We start from the raw sequence: 19,760 nt of genomic DNA, 5'->3' as shown, positions 1-19,760 counted from the left end.
GCAGAACACTGTGTACCAAAGCTCCTGCTTCCAGCTCTGTCTGGCCTGGGGACCCGTAAACATATTCCTCTGCTACCTGACTCAATTTCTTGGATCTCTCTCTCTCTTCCTTCACAGGCAAAGTTTCTCTTCATGATATCTTTAGTCTGTGACTTGTCTCCAACTTGGCTGGTCTAAGCAAACAGCTCCATCAGTCACTGGCTCTCAGGCCTTTCCCACTAAGTCCTCTTCTTTACTGCCAGCAGAATCCTGTTATCCTGGAAGGCTCCTGGGCCTCGTGGGGAATGCACAGACGCCAAAAGCTGCTGCGTGACTTTCCTGAGCACCTGAAACAGCACTTGGCTCCTGGGCCTAGGTGATCCATTTGGTCCTTCTGTTTGCTATTGTCAAGGCACAAAACTTGACTTTAGCTTTCCTCTCAAGGACCTCTTTTCATCAGTTCCCCAGGGACGAAGGAGGCTGGCCCCAAGCAGGCTGAGAGGCAGGAGTCATGCTTGCCTGTAGGAGCCAGACGAGGAGAGGACGCAGGAGAGGGTCACAGCTGCTTTTGGGCTGGCCATGTCTGTGCAGGAGCTCCTCAGCAGAGGATGACCAGCAGTAGGGGCCCAGCTTTGGCAGAGTGCACAAAATGGATCCTGGATCCGGTCTGGCTGGCCTGCTTTTGAGTTATTGGTTTAGCTTGCCTTCTGATGCTCTGGCCAGCCAGAGGGAAGAGGACACTGAGTCACCCCAACTTAAAATGTCTTTTTTCCTAAATCTGATTCAGTTAAGTCTGAGCCTTGGTAGATGTGATTGGGGGGAAGGGGGTTAGACGTGAGTGAATGACCACCACATGGTCTAGATTTATTAGATTAATGAAATTTTATTAACTATTTTCAAACTTTTCTGCTACTACCTGAGTCAAGAACCTGAGAATGATATAGCACTGATAATGCCAAGCTCCCCACAAAGACATGTCTGGGAACTCATTTAAATGAGTGGGTTCTGGCTCTGTGGGATCTCCAGCCCTCAACTTCACACACCTTTCATCCTACTTATTTTCTGCCCTCTTGCTCTTCTGGCCAGTGGCAGCACGAATTGAAATAAGAAACAAGATGCTCTGGATGCACAGGAAAAGGCAGAGAAAGAAAATGTGCTCCGCAGTCATGAGCCAAGTGGGAAGTAACTAGTCGAGAGGAAGCTAAACCAAGCAGGAGATGCCTCCCTGCCAAGCAAAATGATTGTGTTTTCTAGCACGGAACATGAGCGACTGTGGAGGTTTAATGAACAATCAACCTAGCCAGCAATTTTAGAAATGATCTTTCAGCTATTCAGAGCCCGAAAACTAGCCATATGCCAAGACCCTGCCCTCCTAGGAGCTGGGTGAGACGAGTGCCAATGTGCCCTCCAGTGGAGAAACTGCCCTTTTGTGCTAGTGGGAGAGGGAGGCTTCCCTGCTTCTGACCTCTTCCCATTCCAGCCTACTTCCTACCCCTCTGCTCTAAGAACCCTCCCAAGACACAGGTTCAGGCTCGTCACTCTCCTGCTCCAAAAGCTCCTGGGAGATCACTGCTGCCAACATCCTTGGCCAGCCTCCGACAATCAGGCTCCCCCTCCCCCCCATCTTCCCTCACATCCCTCCTTTCACGAGCTTGAGCTACCAGTTACAGGGCCCATAGCAGCCCACTGCAGTGCCATCTCTGGGCACCTGCACAAGCGCTCTTCAGCTGTTTCTCAAAATCACTGTCTTAGGCGTTGCCTCCTCAGTAAAGATTTTTCTGATTCTCATTGTCGTTCTGTTCTCTCTCGACTGTCCTCATGTTATACTTGTAGATGCACAGCACCCCACAATAACATGTAAGGTCTTCGTAGGCAGGGACTACTTTATCGTGTCTCTGCATCCTAAATGTTTAAAATGCTTTTTGAATTAGACCAATTATCCTTCGGTAGCCAACCACAGAATGAGTGACCTTTGGGATAACAAGTTCACAAAAGGAGCATTTGGTTTATGTGACTACAAAAATCACCAGCAGTTTCAACATGTCACAGACATGGCTCAGGTCCTATGGACCTGCTATGGACAAAATACTGGATCAATCCTGGAGAGTAGATTGTTCAGGAGCTGGGGCCTAGTCCAGGAGAACAACTTTCAATAGAAAGTGTAGGGAAAGTCAAGTGGTTTCTGGGGTCCATTTTTAGAAGTAGACCTTACTTTATTGGAGCTTACTGGTTCAACCAGTCAATCTGGGACACATGCTATGGATAGAGGGCAGAGTTTGGGCTGGGGCTGGGGCTGCTTCTCGTTACACATGACTCTTGCAGAGCCAATCTGACAACTCTAGAACGGTATTTTCTTGTGTGGAGTGATTAGCTTTGCAAGGGACTTGTCAGACTTCCCTAAATCAAAAGTTTCAAGGGATAGAGCAGACCCTGTAGTCTGCCTGGGTTGGGATGGGAACGGAACAGTCCCTCTAAGGGGCCTCTCACACTCCAATGCATTTCATACATTATTCAAAGGAGAAAAACATTTGTTTCAAGTCATTCCCCACAGCAGGACCTTGGGAGGAAACCCTGTGGCAGCACTGCCACCATGTGGCGATCCCACCACACAGCTCATGTCTCTACCCATGATTCCTTTTAGTCAAATCCAACTGTGCTGCCCCTTGTGTGACTTGAGACCCTGGGCACACTGGGTTTCTGCAGCCCCTCTAGCTTTCACTCCTCCTACCCTCCACTCCCACGGGCCTGGGGGCATCCTCCAGGTGCCTCCCACACTACACAAAGGAGTAGTGTGCAGTAAGCACAGGGCAGTTTTGGGGTCTGTTTTACCCCCAGGAGCTTCTGACCACATTCTATACGGGTCTTCCTTAAGGAAACATTTTAACTTCAGAACTGGGCGCAGAGGTACAGGAAGCTCAGCCCTGTCTTTATTTACCCATTAACTCATCTGCAAAATGAAGAAGGCTGGGAACATAACTCAATGGCCTCTCAGCCCCTTATCTATGAACCTTCTTGGGCAAGGGATCCCTTTCTTCTTCAGGCATCCCAGCTGATAACGACTGCTCACCTCCCTCCCTACAAAGACCTGCCGGTGGCACAAATGACTTACCTGGCTGGAGTGAAGACACTGAAGCTGGAGTCACAGGAAGCATCCAAGCAGCCTAGAAACAGGGACAGGAACAGACTCATTAGCCAGGGAAACGATCCCTCAGGAAAAAGGGGCTAGCCCCAGGGTATACCATACATCTTCACTGAAAGGTGAAACAGGACCTGGTGCTGTGGTTCACGTGACCCCTTACTTACTTCTCCAAGTTGCTGGGACAATGGATGGCTTCAAGTTTGGGGCTATGGTACTCTCTCCAGGCTGGCCTTGGGCCAAATACTAAGTAGGCCTGGAGAATTCTCTGAAGAATGGATGCCCCCCTCAATTGCTGCTAAGTCTGCTGGCTAGCTCAAATCCTTTTACTACTAATTTTTTTTTCTTTTTTTTTTTTTTTAATAGCCTTTTATTTACAGGATATATGCATGGGTAACTTTACAGCATTAACAATTGCCAAACCTCTTGTTCCAATTTTTCACCTCTTACCCCCCCACCCCTCCCCTAAATGGCAGGATGACCAGTAGATGTTAAATATATTAAAATATAACTTAGATACATAATAAGTATACATGACCAAAACATTATTTTGCTGTACAAAAAGAATCAGACTCTGAATTATTGTACATTTAGCTTGTGAAGGAAATCAAAAATGCAGGTGTGCATAAATATAGGGATTGGGAATTCAATGTAATGGTTTTTAGTCATCTCCCAGAGTTATTTTTCTGGGCATAGCTAGCTCAGTTCATTACTGCTCCATTAGAAATGATTTGGTTGATCTCGTTGCTGAGGATGGCCTGATCCATCAGAACTGGTCATCATCTAGTATTGTTGTTGAAGTATATAATGATCTCCTGGTCCTGCTCATTTCACTCAGCATCAGTTCGTGTAAGTCTCTCCAGGCCTTTCTGAAATCATCCTGTTGGTCATTTCTTACAGAACAGTAATATTCCATAATTTTCATATACCACAATTTATTCAGCCATTCTCCAACTGATGGACATCCATTCAGTTTCCAGTTTCTAGCCACTACAAAAAGGGCTGCCACAAACATTCGTGCACATACAGGTCCCTTTCCCTTCTTTATAATCTCTTTGGGATATAATCCCAGTAGTAACACTGCTGGATCAAAGGGTATGCACAGTTTGATAACTTTTTGAGCATAGTTCCAAACTACTCTCCAAAATGGTTGGATTCGTTCACAACTCCACCAACAATGAATCAATGTCCCAGTTTTCCCACATCCCCTCCAACAATCATCATTATTTTTTCCTGTCATCTTAGCCAATCTGACAGGTGTGTACTACTAATTTTTAACCAATCAGCTCATTCCTTCTTGATTTAATGAATTGAACCATCATCCAAAATTGGTTTTCAGCACTCAAGGTCAAAGGAATAACATTAGAAACATTTTTTTGCCCTTTGTCATGTGATAATGATTTTTTAGGCACTAAGGAGCTGGAGAGCCCTCTTTAGGATTCTGGTTGAAATTCAGGATGACTATATTTTATAAAGCAGAAAATGGAAGTGTTAGATCTATCTGAAGAAAAAGAGATAACATTCTGAGCTATTCTCTGACACAAATGGAATTTTAATTACAGGAATGCCCTTTTTATTGTCTCTACTAGAATTCAAGTTACCAAATGTTACCTCAAATGCATTAGATAAGACTTGACTTTTTTTTTAAGTAAGGTGTACTATCATAGGGCTAATTCTGTAATCTCCAATAGGACTGAAAGTCTAGAGGGAAAAAAATAAATCCTCACTTCTGTGGCTCTCCTCTGTTGGTGAGCATACTTGGAATGGCTAAAATGTGCTTGTGTGATCCTGGGTTTGAGCTCTTTTAGAAGCAGGAGGGATTGGAACAGTCAGACCAAGGCTTCCTCTACTTCAGCAGAATGATCTGATTTCTTGTAGTCTGGGAACTCAACTTTCAAAAGGAAAATTTAGTCATCAAAGAGAAACTCCAGCAAGATTTCTTACCCAGAGGCTTTTTCCTTGTTGGAACAACTATCCTATTAAAAAACTTAAGTACCAAGAGAAAGCTGGAGGATCTACTTTTTTAGGTTTTTTACTGATTGATGACTCTACTCTTTTTCTGCGCTTCAGTTCATTAATTCAACTAGCCTTTACTATCTCCCAGGCACCTTTGGTAGGTAAGAACTTCAAAGAAGTATTAACATTCCAGAGATGAGTTACACCCAGGAAAGAGCTATGAACTGAGTTCCTCCCTGCCGTGACACCACTTACAGGAAGCATTAAAATCCCAAATCAGGCTGCTTGGCTTGTTATGGCGATGCTTTGGTTGGAATCCAGCTGCTTGAAGGATATGTAGGAATTTCTTTTTTAAAAAATCAATTAGTTGCATTGGCCGGGAATCGAACCCGGGCCTCCCGCGTGGCAGGCGAGAATTCTACCACTGAACCACCAATGCTCCTGCTGGGAAAAAGACTTCCTATAGCTGCCATGTCACTGCCGGCTCATCCTCTTTTTCTCTGAGCTTCACCCAGCCACACAAACAGTACAGGATGGGAAAGACAGAGAACTAATTCACTCTCAGGCCTGTGGGGTAGCCATCCAAAGCCTCTTGTGGCTGAAGGTGGACAAGAAAAATTCAAAATCCCCAAGATCTTCCATCACTAAACAAACTTTCCTTGGGTCACTAACAGAAAATATCTTTAGAGCACCACATTAATGGCAGGCTAATGGGGAGATAAAAAAGAAACTTGATTAAAAATTCTCTTTCCAAAAGTTTGCTGCTGCATTGGCCGGGAATCGAACCCGGGCCTCCCGCGTGGCAGGCGAGAATTCTACCACTGAACCACCAATGCTCCAGCTGTGCTCAGCTCTGCCTCCAGCTGTTTTATCCGGCTCAGCTCGCAGGGCAGGCAGCACCACTGTAACCTGATCCTCGGAGGCCTCCAGGATTCTGCTCTCCCAGTGCCACGTACCTCACAGGCTAAGGCTACATGCAGCTACAGTGCTCTGACTATGTTTAAGAGAGAGAAAGAAATAAGTCTGAAAACAGACATGAGCCTTTCTGGATTCAGGAATCCCTGCAGGTCCCTGCAGTCTGCTCAGTTCTGGGGACACCAGAAAGGGACAAAGGAACTGATTCTCTGGTTCCTGATTTGAGAGTCCAGGCCCCAGAACTAATGGAACCACTCACCCTAAGTAACACTGCGAATCTGACAGATGGCGAGTTAAGCCCTTAACTCCTTCTATTGGTACAAAAATCAGTCTGACACCGGGTAAATGAGGGAAGATGGCTAATGTTCGCAAGGAGGGAGCAGGGCACCGAACGCCCTTGAGGTCCTTTGCATGCCCGGCGGGCCTTCCCAGGTGACTGGGCACAGGCCCCGGCTCTGCTCGGGAGGGCAACCTCTCCTCTCTCAGCTCTCACACAAATCCCACAGGCTGGGGAGGGGACGACGGGCAGAGTGATGCCCAGAGCTCCCAGCACAACGGAGCCTGAGAGGGGCTGAGACAAGAGGCAGCCAGGGCCGGCGCCAGGGCCAGGCTTTAGGAATATGAAGGACACAGGGCCGGGGGGTGGGGGTGGGGACACACGGAGGCTGGGGGTGGGGACACACGGAGGCTAGGGGGGAGATGTAGGGGCTGGGAGGGTGGGGAACGCAGGGGCCGGGGGAGACCCAGCAGGAGGCTGCCCAGCGTGAGTGGGGAGAGAAGGGCACAGACAGGCTGGCGGGGGCAGAATCCCCGTCTCTATCCCAGGAGCACTCACCATTGGCAGTCACCTCCTGCTTGGCCAGAGAGTCGTCAGGGCTGGTCTCGGGATGGCCCAGGGCCCTGGGCCTGGGCTCATCCGGCTCATCGTCCTCAGGGGTGACCAGCTTCATCAGGCTCTGGTTGCACACGTTGGCCATCTCCTTGATGCCTGGTGGAGCGATGTAAGGGGCAGCACAGAACACGGGAAGAGCCTGAGCTCGCTCTCTACCCCCATGGAGCCCCATCTAAGTCCTCACCCCCTTGGCCCACGTCTCCTCGACCGCCAAAGGAGGGGTCGGACCAGCTGGCGCCCAAGGACATTGAGTTCCAGGCCAATGTCCCTGGCATCACCTTCTCCCTGGGCCCCCTAGGAGCTCCATCAGAAGGGGCAGCTCAGAGCTAACAACCACAGGGCAGTTGTCCGAGATTCTCCAACTTCTGGGCCCTCCCAGCTTTGGTTGTTTCTCTGCTGCCCAAGGGCTAAGGATACTTTTCTTCCGGTCATCATAGGCCAGGCAGGGCAAAACGGCTGTCAGGATGCCTGAGGAATAGGGCAGCATCACCCGGCCAGCCAGCTGAATGAATTCCCTCATCCAGCACATCGCCGTGAGCTGGATCAGATCGTCTGAAAGAGAAGGGCCACGGACAGAAGGTGAGGGGGGAAAGCAGCCCAAAGACTGACTCCTACTTTGCCTCCTCCTTCGCCCTGGGACGCTGGGCCAACCTGTGCCAAGACTCAGGAGCAAGCCCCGGCGCTCTGTGTGCAAGGTGGGCAGTAGCCACGGCAGCTCCTACATGGGCGGCCTCAAGAAGGCTCCCGCCTGCCCTCTGAGGTGCCCGGCATTCTGCCCAGGGCCTGGGTTTGCCCCCCAACACTCACCTGAGTTCTGGCAGTGAATCACCAGGGTATTGGCCATCTCGGCAAACTTGACACTGGAGGGATTCTTTTTAATTTCTTTTAAGAATTCTCCAAGAGCCACTTCACACCTGCCAGGGGAGAGGAGGATAATAACTGTGCCAGCCTCAACTCCTTCTGGCTTTGCTTTGTGGCATCGGGGGCAGCAGAAGATACAGTGGGAAGAGAACTGGATGAAAGGGCCAACACGGGGGCTAATTTAGCTGCAAACTGGGGGACGATCCCTCCACCTTCTCCCAGTTAAATCTCCTCCACTGGAGAATAAGGTGGATGAGCCGGACAGCCATTCAGAGCCTTCCAAGCCAGCATCGCTTATAGGAGACAGATGACCCACACAGAATTTCTAGAGAACAGAGCACTGGATATGCCTTATTTACTGTGAAACAGCTAGTGAGGTCAGGAGGAAGCTCATGTATAGAGAGGTGTCCACTGGACCCTCCCTTCTCCCCCCCCCCCCCCCCTCACCGGACTGCCCATACACCAGACTTACATTTTCCGTATTTCTTTGCTGTTGTCTCCCAGGATGGGGAAGAGTCCATCGAGGATCTCAGGTAGGTAATCTAACAGGTTAATATCAGGCACGGACTCGAGAACCAGGATCTGAGCCAAAAGAAAGCAAATGGAGGTCACCATCTCCCAAGGGCGGCCTTCCTGGGGTCTGCAGGTGAGCCACACGTGACACCCCGGAGCCAGGCAGAGCCAGCTCGGTGTGGCCACACTCACCCAGGAGATGATGAACTGCCGGGCGTACTGATTGTTGGAGTAAATCCTCTCACGCAGCAAGGGAATGAAGCTCACCAGGTCAAATTTGTTGTTTTCAGTCACGATGTCCTGTGGGCCAGAGCAGATCTTAATACCCACTTCTCCGCCCTCTGCCCAGAACACCCAAGGGCTGGGAGAGAGGGAACTGAAGGGGACTCAACGAGGACAGGAGGCCCCAAGGGGAACTACCCACAAGTTATCACAGAAAGGAAGGATGAAGCCTAAAGGCAGGAAGAAGTATGTGAGACAAGGAAGCAGCAAGAGGATTGAGGAGGATCATTTCATAAGAAACTAGCGTGCTGTTCCCGAGAAAGAGTTGGGAGGGACGTGAATGTGCATCACAAGGAACATTTACGCTTGCTGACAACATAGCACATATGACTGGCAAGGCCAAAGAGACCCATGTGGGAAGGAGCAGGGTGTGAAAGGCCCCATGAAAGGGCGTGAAAGACGTCAAGAAGGCAAATACCTTTAGGAGACGGTCCAGGAGCTCGGAGCCACTTTTGACATTGGGATCTGGATCAGCAGCCAACTGGAAGCCAAGGAAATGAGACAAATTTAACACATCACAAACCTTCTGGACACAGAAGGCAATGAAAAATGAATGGTGGGGCTTTTGTGCTCATTGTAAACTCAAGAGTCTTTTATTTTTGGAACCTAAGCCCAAAGAACCTGGGGATGGGCAGAAGAAGCAGGGCTAGGTGAAACGAAGCCTCAGCAAGGAGCCGAGGTCCAGCTGAATATCCTCGTCTTCCAGGGATTATGGATTACTGCTGGTGTGCAAATCCTTTCCCTTCCTCCCCAGGCTTCACAATGTATTGTGATGTCTCTCCCTAGCCTCCTCCCTGGCTCCCCCAAATAGCTAATCCTGGGAGAGCAGGTCAGAGCCGGGCTCCAGTGCCCCCACAGCAGCTACAGCGCGGCAGGCCCTTCAGGTGGCCAAGAAAAGTGTGTAAGGGAGGCTGGGAGGGGCGCGTGTGGCTTGTTCTATCATTTTCAGTCTTGTCCAACTCTCTGTGACCCCTTTTGGGGGGTTTCTTGGACATTTCCTTCTCCAGCCGAGTTTACAGATAAAGAAACTGAGGCAAACAGGGTGAAGTGACTTGCCTAGGGTCACACACTGCTGGAAAGGGTCTGAGGCTGGATCTGAACTCAGTCCTACTGACTCCAGCCTTGCCACTCTCTCTGCTCACATTATTAGGAGAGGCTTCGTACAGAAGGTGGGCCTTTGCAAGAGCACAAGCTACAAGACTTAATCAAGATAACCGAGTCATCCCAGAAGCCAGCCAGCCAGATCCACGAGAAAGGGAAACCTTTACCTTGCTCAGCCCATCAAAAAGCACATCGAAGTGAGGCAGGACCGAGCCCCGGGCCACCTTGACGATGTTGTACAGGGCTTCACAGGCATAGTAGCGCAGCCGGCTATCGGCATCATTGAAGCAGGTCAGTACAGGTTCAATCAGCTCCTTCAGGTACAATCCAGAGTCCTGGGGGCAGGGGGTAATGAGGGATCAAACAAAGAGTGAACAAGGGCTCCAGTTCCTGGTCACTGCATTCTGCTCCTCCTAACAGGGGTTCTCAGGAGCAGAACGTAAGCATCTGGTCTGGAGTCTGCCTCCTAGGACAGAGTATGGGCTGCACACGGCGATTAAGCCTGATGGTCCCAGGGAACCCAGGGAGATGTGCAGGTGACATCTGGAAGACTCCCCAGACCTACCTTGCCCAATGCAATGGAGCAGGCTGCCAGCCCGATGAGGCCCCCTTTCCGGCTATGAGGGTGCTGAGAGAGGGCAAATTCCTGGGACAGAATCTGGATCACGTGTTTAACTTGAACTGCATTATTCTGGGCCACAAACTCTCGAACGAGCCTAGGGACAGAAGGGAGAGAGGGCTGGTGGAACAAAAGCTAGCCTGGAAGTAGGAGCCTCTTTCCTGCCCATGCCTAAAATTGTTCTTCTCACTACTCCTCCCTTCCCTAATTCCGCAGAAAGTTCGGGGAAGCCAGCGAAGCCTCCAATTCTACAGAGGCAAAGCAGTGGATCCAAAGCCAGCTTGCGCTGGCCTAGCAAAAAATACAAGCAGTCAGGAGGAGGACTGCTATGCTGAAGTTCCACACTTTGGGCTGGTATAAGGAAAGGAGAAGGATGACATGTTCAGAAAGGGGAATCGGGAGTCTAGGTTCTTTCCCAGTTTTCTGGTCATTTCCCCACCTTGTACCAGGTTCCTTTAAAGTAAAATAAAAACAAAACAAAACAAAACCTAAGGCTCCCTTGTCATCAGTCTTCTCTCTATGGGCTCTCTCCCTTAAAAAACAATTCAATTTTCTTTTATGTTGAGTTCTGAATTCACTCCCTTATACCTTATTTCTCTCACTCAGTGAAAAAGCAAGAACTCTCTCTCTCTCACACACACACACAGACACACACACACACACATGCATGCGTGTGCACGGCGTTTCATTCTGCACTGAGTCCATTCATCTTTTTTTGGAGAGATATGGTATCTCTATGTTCTCCTGATCTTAGCTACTCCCATGAACAACAGCTGTTCCCTCAGATGCCTCAGATCTACAATCACAACCAGCTTTTCTCTCTACACTACAATATATTACTACAAATGTGGCACCCCCACCCTGCCCTGAGCTCCAGTTACATATCACCAACACCCCCCCCCCAGATACTTTCAGCTGCTTGTGCTGCTGGCACCTTAACACATCTCAGAGAGCATCCCCCCTTTTTTCGAAGCTCTCCCCATTTCTGTTGAGAGAACTACCTCCCAGGTTTGTAATCCCTGAGTCCTTCAGCCCCACAGCCAAGCAGCCACCAAGTTCCATGGGTGTGACCTTCTAACTATATCTCCCATCTGCTCCTTTCTGTCCACTCACATGTGTCCATTTAAATCCTCACAACCTGTTGCCATAGCCTCCTGATTCATCTCCCCGTGAGGCTGACCTTCTTAAGACATTGTCCTTACCATGCCACTGGCTCAAGAAACTCCAGTGGCTCTCTATTGCCACTAGGAAAAACAAAACAAAACCAAACCAAAAACAGAAAAACAAAAGAAACCAAACCAAACCAAACCCACAGCCTCCTCTGTTTGGCTTTCAAAGTCCTTTACAGTATGGCTTTCTGGGCTTAAATTAAGACTCACTGCCTTTTCCAGACAACCAAGCTATAGGGGTATTCCCCCATGCACGTATTCTCTCTTCTGCTTCTGTGCCTTTTCAGACTCTTACCGCCCTCTCCACTTTTGTTTCCACCCTCTCCTTACAGAATCTTTGGGGTTCTTTGTGGTTTAGTTCAAGTGGCACCTCCTTCGTCAAGCTTGTCTGTATCCCTGCCCACACCAGTCATTAGCGATGATTGCCCCAAACATATTTCTTATGTAAATGTGCACAGCCCCCTTCCCTCAACATAATTAATGTTAGCCCTCTGAGGGCGGCGCCCATTCAGGCTTTGGTTTGATCTCCTGCATGTCTGGAGCACAAGGCAGATTTAATGAGATTTGCAGAGTGAAGGGCAGGTGAGAGCATTTCCCGCAGGTGGAAGGACTGAGTTCCTGAAAGTTCATCAGCTCAGAGATGTGATGGGGAGACAAGCATTTTTAAATGAGGCCCAGTCTATGATCAGGAGGAGGGAGGGTCTGCTCGGTAACAAATGTTAACAGAGGAGGGTCAAAGCCGGCCCCTCAGCCTACATCTGAGTATTTTCAGTGACCGGATGCAGTCTGCTTATGGAAACGGACGCCCTTCTCTCTAGCTTATTTCCACAACTCAAGCCCAGCGCTAGTTCAGGCCAAACTGGAGAGAGCCCCAAGCCCCAGGGAAGCTCCCCGTCACAGAACACGTGGGCCCTTCCCCAGGGGCCCATCATTCCCCAGAGCTCTTGGATTCCAGGAAATCTCTACAAGTCTCTCCTTAGGGGTGACTACTGGAGATGATTTTGGGGAGCCTCATGTTGGGCTGTGGCTGATTTTCATAGCAACCCCGGAAGATTTTCAGTCCAAGCTGAGAATGGGCAGATCCCCCTAATAAACCTGTCCTTCAGCTGCTCCCCTAACCGGAAAGATCAGTTAGTTGGGAAACCTGGAGCTGCCGGGAAGGAGGTGAGCAGGCAGGATGGATGCCGCCCAGCGCAGCATTGGTGGTTCAGTGGTAGAATTCTCGCCTGCCACGCGGGAGGCCCGGGTTCGATTCCCGGCCAATGCAGCAAGGTTTTTCCCCTTACTCACTCTTAGAAAACACAAGGGCCCTTTTGAACTCCTACACATTTCAGGTCCATGAGTACATACATGCACTCTGGGAGGAAAAAACCCCCCCCCGACTACTCCCCAGCCTTGCTTCCCTCTTTGACTTCCCCAGGTTCTCCTGCTACACTCTTTTCACCAGAAGGGAAACCAAATGAGAAAAAGAACAGTGGACAGAGTGACAGATTTATGGCTGACCGTGAAAGGCAGGAAAAGCCCAAAGAGTTCTGGTTTTAAGTCTGGGGGAAGTGTGTGTCTCACTCTAGTTTTTGTCTCAGCACACCTGGAAGTTCCATCACTTACCCCGCAGCCTCAGCCCCGCTCTTCAACTGATGATGCGGCAGCTGGACAAGAACTCTGGGGCCGGCCTCCGCCCACGGGGCTGGAGGCAGAGGCGGAACAGAGCTGCCAGCACAGCTGCTGACAGCTGGAGCATTGGTGGTTCAGTGGTAGAATTCTCGCCTGCCACGCGGGAGGCCCGGGTTCGATTCCCGGCCAATGCAGCAGCAAACTTTTTTTTTTTTTTTTTAAAGTAAATCTAACAGTTCTTTTATGTTTAGTTCTAAATATTTTTTTTAAAAGAGATATCTTCTGGTTTCTCTTCGACGGTTCTTCTATAAAAAGGTCAGTTCCTCGAAGCTACAGAAACATTAAGTTCTTGATTGGTGGGGATCAGGGGCAAAAAAGGGTCCCACTCACTAGGCGCATGCTGGGCTCTAAAATATCCTCTGCCTCCCAGGCTCTTCTGGCTCTTCCCATACACTGCCCTGTAGGGACTGGGTAGGAATGTTCTCACCCACTGAGGAGGCTTTTTCTTCCCCCTGAGCCTTCGCTAAGACTTAGGACTGCTTTTAACACCCCAGTTTGTGCTGCTCCAACTTGCCCTCCACTTACAGTGTCTGCCTGGACATGTATAAGGTGCTCAGGCCCCTTCCCTTCACCTCAGCTTCACAGCCCTTTTAAGGCCAATCTCTTGCTTCAGCTGGAGATGCTTTCCCATCCATTCCTCTGGTGGACTGTGATGGGGCCGAACCTGCCAAACTAGGCCGGACTGACCCACAGTCCTGCGGGCCTTTGCACTGTCAGCGGCAGGCCCTCAGTACCCATGGGACTGGCTGCATCTGACACTCTGGGGAAGGAGCTGGGAGCAAGCCAGCAAACATCAAAGGGGACCAAACCCTCCAGATGCTATCAATATCACAGGGTCTGTGCTTTCATCTCACAGAGCCCAGCCCCCCAGCTAAGCAGTGCCACATTTTGGCTCTCTCAAAGCCCCTGGGTTCAATGATTCACATTTAAAGAGCTAGTTTAAGAGAACTTGGGCAATAAAGGCACGATTAGATAAAAGAAATGGGATTCTCTTGGTACAATATTGCCTGTGGATGCCCAGCTCTGCCATTTATGCCTCAATTTCCTCATCTGTAAAAAGAGGGGTTAGATAAGACGGCCTCTGAGTTTTCTTCTGACTCTGCCTCTAGAAATTCAAGACCAAGAAATAAGCATTTTGTGCATGCACACACAGAATACTACTTAAGCCACTTCCAGTAGGGAGCACTCAACATAGCAGTAAGAATACTTTCTATTCTCCTACTCACACCATTCCAGTAAAGGTGGGTAGTGGGAGACAAAGAAGGGGGAAGAATTCTATTGAAGCAAATGAATGCAGAAATGGCTCCAATTCTCCTGTCAATTCTTCAAAAATAGACCTATTAGATGGTGACTTAGTATTCCCAATTCATGGATATGGCCCAGATATGATTAATCATGACAGGAACTGGTTCTAAGTTCCTAGTTCCTAGCTTCATCCTTTGGACCATTTCTCTTTTTAACTTAATGGGGAGAAATCAAATCTACACGTACTAAGTACTATTAGAGGCAGATCTATTTTATATATACAATATAGAGTACAATTACTTTAGTAATTGTATAAGCAAATTAGGATAGCATGGGAAAATTTATGTGTTAGATCTTTGGAGAAGGGAGGAATTTATAGCCAAAGAAAAACATTATAAAATTTAAAATGGATAATTTTGATTACATGTAAACAATTTTGCACAAACAAAACCAGTGCAGCCAAGATTAGAAGGGAAGCAGAGAGTTGGGAAAATTTTTTACAGCAGTGTTTCTGATAAAGGTGTCATTTCTAAAATATATATAGAACTGACTCAAATTTTTAAGAAAACTAGTCATTCCCCAATTAATAAATGGTCAAAGGATATGAACAGACTATTTTTAGATGAAGAAATTAAAGCCATTTGTAATTATATTTTTAAAAAAACCAAAACTTCTTAAGCACTGATTAGAGAAATGTAAGTTAAAACAACTCTGAGGTACCACTTCATACTAGCAAATTTGGTTAAGACAGGAAAAGATAATGGTAAATGTTGAAGAGGATGTGGGAAAAGTGAGGAACTAATGCATTATTGGTCCTGGAGAGCAATTTGGAACTATATCCAAAGGGCTATAAAACTGTGAATACCCTCTGATCTAGCAATTTAACTATTGTGTCTGTATCCCAAAGAGATCATAAAAGAGGGAAAAGGACCCACATGTTCAAAAATGTAACAGCTTTTTTTGTAGTGGCAAAGAACTGGAAAGTTCTTTGGAAAGTGGATGCCCATCAGTTGGAGAATGGCTGAATAAGTTATGGTATATGAATGTAATGAAATACTATTTTTCTATAAGAAATGATGAATAGGGTGATTTCAGAAAAGCCTGGAAAGACTGGTATGTACTAATGCTGAGAGAAATGAGCAGAAAGAGGAGAACGTTATTTACTAGAACAGCAAGAATGTGTCATGATCAACTGTCATGGACTTGGCTCTTTCTAACAATGGGATGATTCAAGACAATTCCAACAGACTTGGGATAGAAAATGCATTTTGCATCCAGAGAGAGAACAAAGGTGACTCAAAGTGAACTTAAGCAAACTATTTTCAACTTTTTTTTTGGGGGGTGGGGGAGGCAGGGAGGAAGGCCTTTTCTTTCTCATGTATTTTTTTTTTTTGTCTGATTTTTCTTTGACAACATGCTACATATGGAAACATGTTTAAAATGAAGTGTAGGTATAACTTATCATATTAGATTGCTTGTTCTACTGTGGAAGAGGGAAGTAAGGGAGTGAGAGAGAAAAAAAAATCTGTAACTCAAAATCTTACAAAAATGAATGCTGAAAATTATCTTTATGTGTAATTGGAAAAATTACACATTTTCGGAAAAATTGGAAAAAAATTGGAAAAATCTGAGGAAAAAAAAGGAGGCATATTATTGTACCAGATGCTCAGAGAGAGACTAGGGAAATAATAAGTGAAGTCAGAACAAAGTATGAGTGAGGTCAGATGGGGATGTTTTTAAATTATCATTACTAGAGCAAAGATACTATATATTGGAAAGAACTTCTAGTCAATCTAGTATAATTCCCACCTTCAGAATCTCCTTAATAACATATTCCTGCCACTGGCCTATAATGACTGGAAAAGAGCAACTTTGTCTCACTTAAATTCAATTTATGCACAAATCAAAAGACATCATGATTACAATCTTAATCTCATTTTTACCAATCTCAAAGTCCTGTGGTGATAGGCAAGTGAGAGGCAACAGGTGTGGATACACTGGGAGTCACAACTGCACAAAGTTGAACCCATAACTTAGGGTCAGCTTCTCACTGGAAGCAGCAGTGGGACTCAGAGCAGCCTTTTAAGGACTGCACTGCTCACCTCCATGTGTGAGGAAGGAGCTTGAAAAGGTCCCCTAAGAACTTCCTGCTTACCCAACCCTGGCCTGATTAGTATGACAGGCGAGGATCCCACAAAAAAGTGTATTAAAACTTCTGCAAAGTTGATTCCACTCCCCACTGGTACATGAAATGTGCATACACTTACAGATAACACAAAATCTAGTAGATCTGAAAGATGAACAGCTCTTGTTGTGAGACAACTCAACAGGTGTCATATCTAAAGAGCGGGCCTGAGAGAAACAAGGATGGCAAATGAAGACCAGCTTATGAGAGCTGGAGCTGGATACATGTTTTTCTGGAGTGGCCACTGTGAAGGGCAGAGTCACGGAGCTGGGGTAGGTTTTGTCATCAAAACTAGTCCAGTGAACAAGCTTGTCTGCCTCCCCAAAGGAGTGAATGACAGGTTCATGGTAATGTGACTGTCAGTTTCAGGCAAATGCCATTCCACCATCAGTGGCCATACTCCCACCAGGATGAACTCGATTAGGTCAAAGAAAAGTTTTATGAAGACCTGAGAACCTTATCATACACATGCCAAAGGAGGACAAGCTTATCATTCTGGGTGACTTGAATGCTAGAGTAGGCTCAGACTGACAGGGCAGGGAGTCCTTGGGAGGAATGGGGCTGGACACAGCCACAGCAATGGGCTCTACTGAAGGCTTGTGCATCTCATGACCATCTCACCACCAACCAGCTATCCTGTTTACATAGACATAATGAAACCTCATGTGTTTACCTAAATGCAGTAAAACCTCCTAGAAAATGGCATTTAACAGACCATGTGATTGTAAGAAAAGACAGGATGTGAGAGTGACCAAGGCCACAGGTGGCACAGACCGCTGGACTCATCACAGACTAATCCTCTCCAAACTGAATATTCACAGGCAACAAAAGTAGAGGCCTACTAGAAGAATTAAGGACAACAGACAGATTAGCTTGCTTCTCGAGATGGAGCAATTTTTTGCTGACCTGGAGGGCAAGTTGGGCCAATACACAACCAACAGCAGTGGTCAGTAAGGCAGTGGGCAGCTTTTAGAGATTTGGAGTACTGTGCTGCATTTGCTCATCTGGGCCAGAACACTTACAAAAATCAACTGATTTGACAAAAATGATGCTAATTTTTTTTTTTAAATGAAAAGTGATAACTCCACAGGGCATACCAGCAGGATAATTCATCCATCTCTAAGAAGGTAGCATTTAACTCCGTAAAATACAAGTGAAATTTAGAGAGAAGTAAGAAGAAAGAAGGCAGATGCAATCAGTTTCATGCTGATAGTAACAATCCCAAGTGCTTCTATGATGCACTGAAGGTTATTTATGAAGGTGGAGCTTCCCAAATCTAATCTTCCTCTTTCTGCTGTTTTTAATGCTTTCCTCCAAGGAGTATGAGCTCTCTGAAGGCAAGGAAATCCCTTTCTGCCTTTGTATTCCCAGGGTTTAGCAACATGCTTGATAGACACACTAATGTAGTTTGTTCTTACTTCTCCAAGAGAACAAGTCACATCAGGGAGGTGATACCATGACATGCAAGTGAACTGGATTCAGAGGGAAGGTGCAAAATCACCAGTCTCACTTTCTCCTTCAGAGACATCTGGTCTGGAGATGGCCTTGGATTTCCAGTGAGACCTTGGCCTTTTTAAGCTAAGGTCTTCAATAGATCTCAATTTGTCTGAGGCAAAATCCAATTAATGATTAAGGCTAAGATAAGTAGAAAATGGCCTCTCTTACCTAGTCAGGGGGAAAAAAAATCAACCTAGGAGAGGAAGACGCTTAGGGTTTCTGGCCAAAACAGAAACAGCTGCTATTTACATTCACTCTAAGGCATCATAACCCAAGAAATGACCCAGTGAGTTTTGGGCTGGCTCTTATTGTGAAACAAACCATGACAGCCGAAGTGATTTGGGTTTAAGGCATGGTTCATAAAAAAAGAAATCTAGCCTGTAAACCCCAAGATACCTTGCTAGATTTCAGTTATCAAAATTTATATTCCTTCGGGCAGAAGGAATATCCATAGGTAAGGGTATGATTCCTTACATGGACAGAGGGACAGGAATAAGAAAAAGGAGGGAGAAAAGGAAGGAAGAAAATGCTGAGGTTATGGATCCCCATAACTATCAGATTCTCCCAGTAGCGGGTTATCAAATATTGAGGTTTGATCATCAAATGATGGGGTGTGGGGCGTGATACCTTAAAAATATATTGGGGTTATGGGCTGGGATCACAGGTTACATCAAAAGAGTTTACAGATACAGACCTCTAAATCAAGGGGTAAATATTTATTATGCTGCTAAGAGTGGGCTAAATCCATAAGGATTTTTTAGCAAGGAAAAGGGTTTTAGCAATTAACAAAGGAGAGGACAAGTTCCTTAGCAGTAACAAGGAGGAAGATATTGTGAGGGGGGATTATGCCAGGGATAACCATAAAAGGGACTTAGCACTCTAAAAAAATTAACTATAACAAGTAGAAAGATGCTAGGAGGCAAAGTATGCTACTGATTGGCAGGCTAAATCCAAGAAAAGTTAGTTAGTGAATAAATCCTTTTATAGGGAAAATATAACCTGGGAACTTGATATCAGAGACCTCCACCTGGGGTAGAGCTGTAATAAAGCCCACTTGAACAAAAGGCCTAACCAAAATCAAAAAGTCCACTTATAATTCTATCAGTACTACTCCCTTTGCCTCAGAGACTAGCTAGGTTTCCAGATAACCCACCTAGCTATCCAAGATCTCCTCAGAAGGAAGGAAGGAGCTGCCTTGTCCAACAGGAACTGGCCAATTGGATCCCCAGTAGGACCTCACAGGTTGTTATTTGCTGTTATGATTCCCGCTTTTTGTTGTTGAGTCATCTCCAAATCTTCCTCTGTGAGTAAGTGTCTGAGGTGAGATTTGAACTCAGAACTTCTTGGCTCTGGCCAGCACTCTGCCTCAAGTCTAGTCTAGGGAGAGGATGAATGTGAAATTAACCCGGAGAGGCAGAACGGGGCCAGACCGCCCAGGCCACACATGTCAGGCTGGGGTTTTATCCTGGAAGCCCAGAAAGTTTCTGAGGAGGGAAATGCCCCAGCCGAGCCTATGCCTTAGTAATTCTGTTCTGGCAGATGGCTGAAGTGTGAAGTAGAAAAGGGGAGAAAGGGGTGTCAAGGAGTGCAAGCACAGCAGGGCTTCTTTGGTGTTATGGACACCTTGGATGGGTCGGAGGAGCCTAGAGATTGATGCCTTCTCTAAATAACGCTTTTAAATACATAAAACAAAGCAGGGTTACAAAGGACATCAATCCTACTGAAATCCAATAACC

The 19,760-nt window shown here is 46.9% G+C and overlaps 1 protein-coding gene and 4 non-coding genes across 6 annotated transcripts in view; 2 read left to right on the top strand and 3 right to left on the bottom strand.

Moving 5' to 3' along the window:
- Positions 1-19,760, bottom strand: part of VAC14 (VAC14 component of PIKFYVE complex) — a 108,420-nt gene that overhangs the window by 82,163 nt on the left and 6,497 nt on the right. For both annotated transcript variants that reach the window (XM_031949960.1, XM_031949961.1), the window contains exons 2-10: positions 10,201-10,351; positions 9,803-9,970; positions 8,953-9,015; positions 8,445-8,552; positions 8,212-8,321; positions 7,686-7,792; positions 7,296-7,430; positions 6,822-6,974; positions 3,089-3,140 (exon numbers count right to left, since the gene is read on the bottom strand). In XM_031949960.1, the coding sequence (XP_031805820.1) occupies positions 3,089-3,140; positions 6,822-6,974; positions 7,296-7,430; positions 7,686-7,792; positions 8,212-8,321; positions 8,445-8,552; positions 8,953-9,015; positions 9,803-9,970; positions 10,201-10,351 (1,047 nt within the window). The remainder of the gene's footprint in view (positions 1-3,088; positions 3,141-6,821; positions 6,975-7,295; positions 7,431-7,685; positions 7,793-8,211; positions 8,322-8,444; positions 8,553-8,952; positions 9,016-9,802; positions 9,971-10,200; positions 10,352-19,760) is intronic.
- TRNAG-GCC lies at positions 5,440-5,510 on the bottom strand. Its single transcript has one exon. It is a non-coding gene; the product is annotated as a tRNA-Gly (tRNA).
- TRNAG-GCC lies at positions 5,837-5,907 on the bottom strand. The gene has a single exon. It is a non-coding gene; the product is annotated as a tRNA-Gly (tRNA).
- On the top strand, positions 12,620-12,690 carry TRNAG-GCC. The gene has a single exon. It is a non-coding gene; the product is annotated as a tRNA-Gly (tRNA).
- TRNAG-GCC lies at positions 13,161-13,231 on the top strand. The gene has a single exon. It is a non-coding gene; the product is annotated as a tRNA-Gly (tRNA).

Source organism: Sarcophilus harrisii, chromosome 2 (assembly GCF_902635505.1).
Source record: "Sarcophilus harrisii chromosome 2, mSarHar1.11, whole genome shotgun sequence".
Taxonomy (NCBI): Eukaryota; Metazoa; Chordata; class Mammalia; order Dasyuromorphia; family Dasyuridae; genus Sarcophilus; species Sarcophilus harrisii.
Note: the sequence above shows the minus strand (reverse complement) of the source record. Positions and strands in the feature narration are given on the sequence as shown.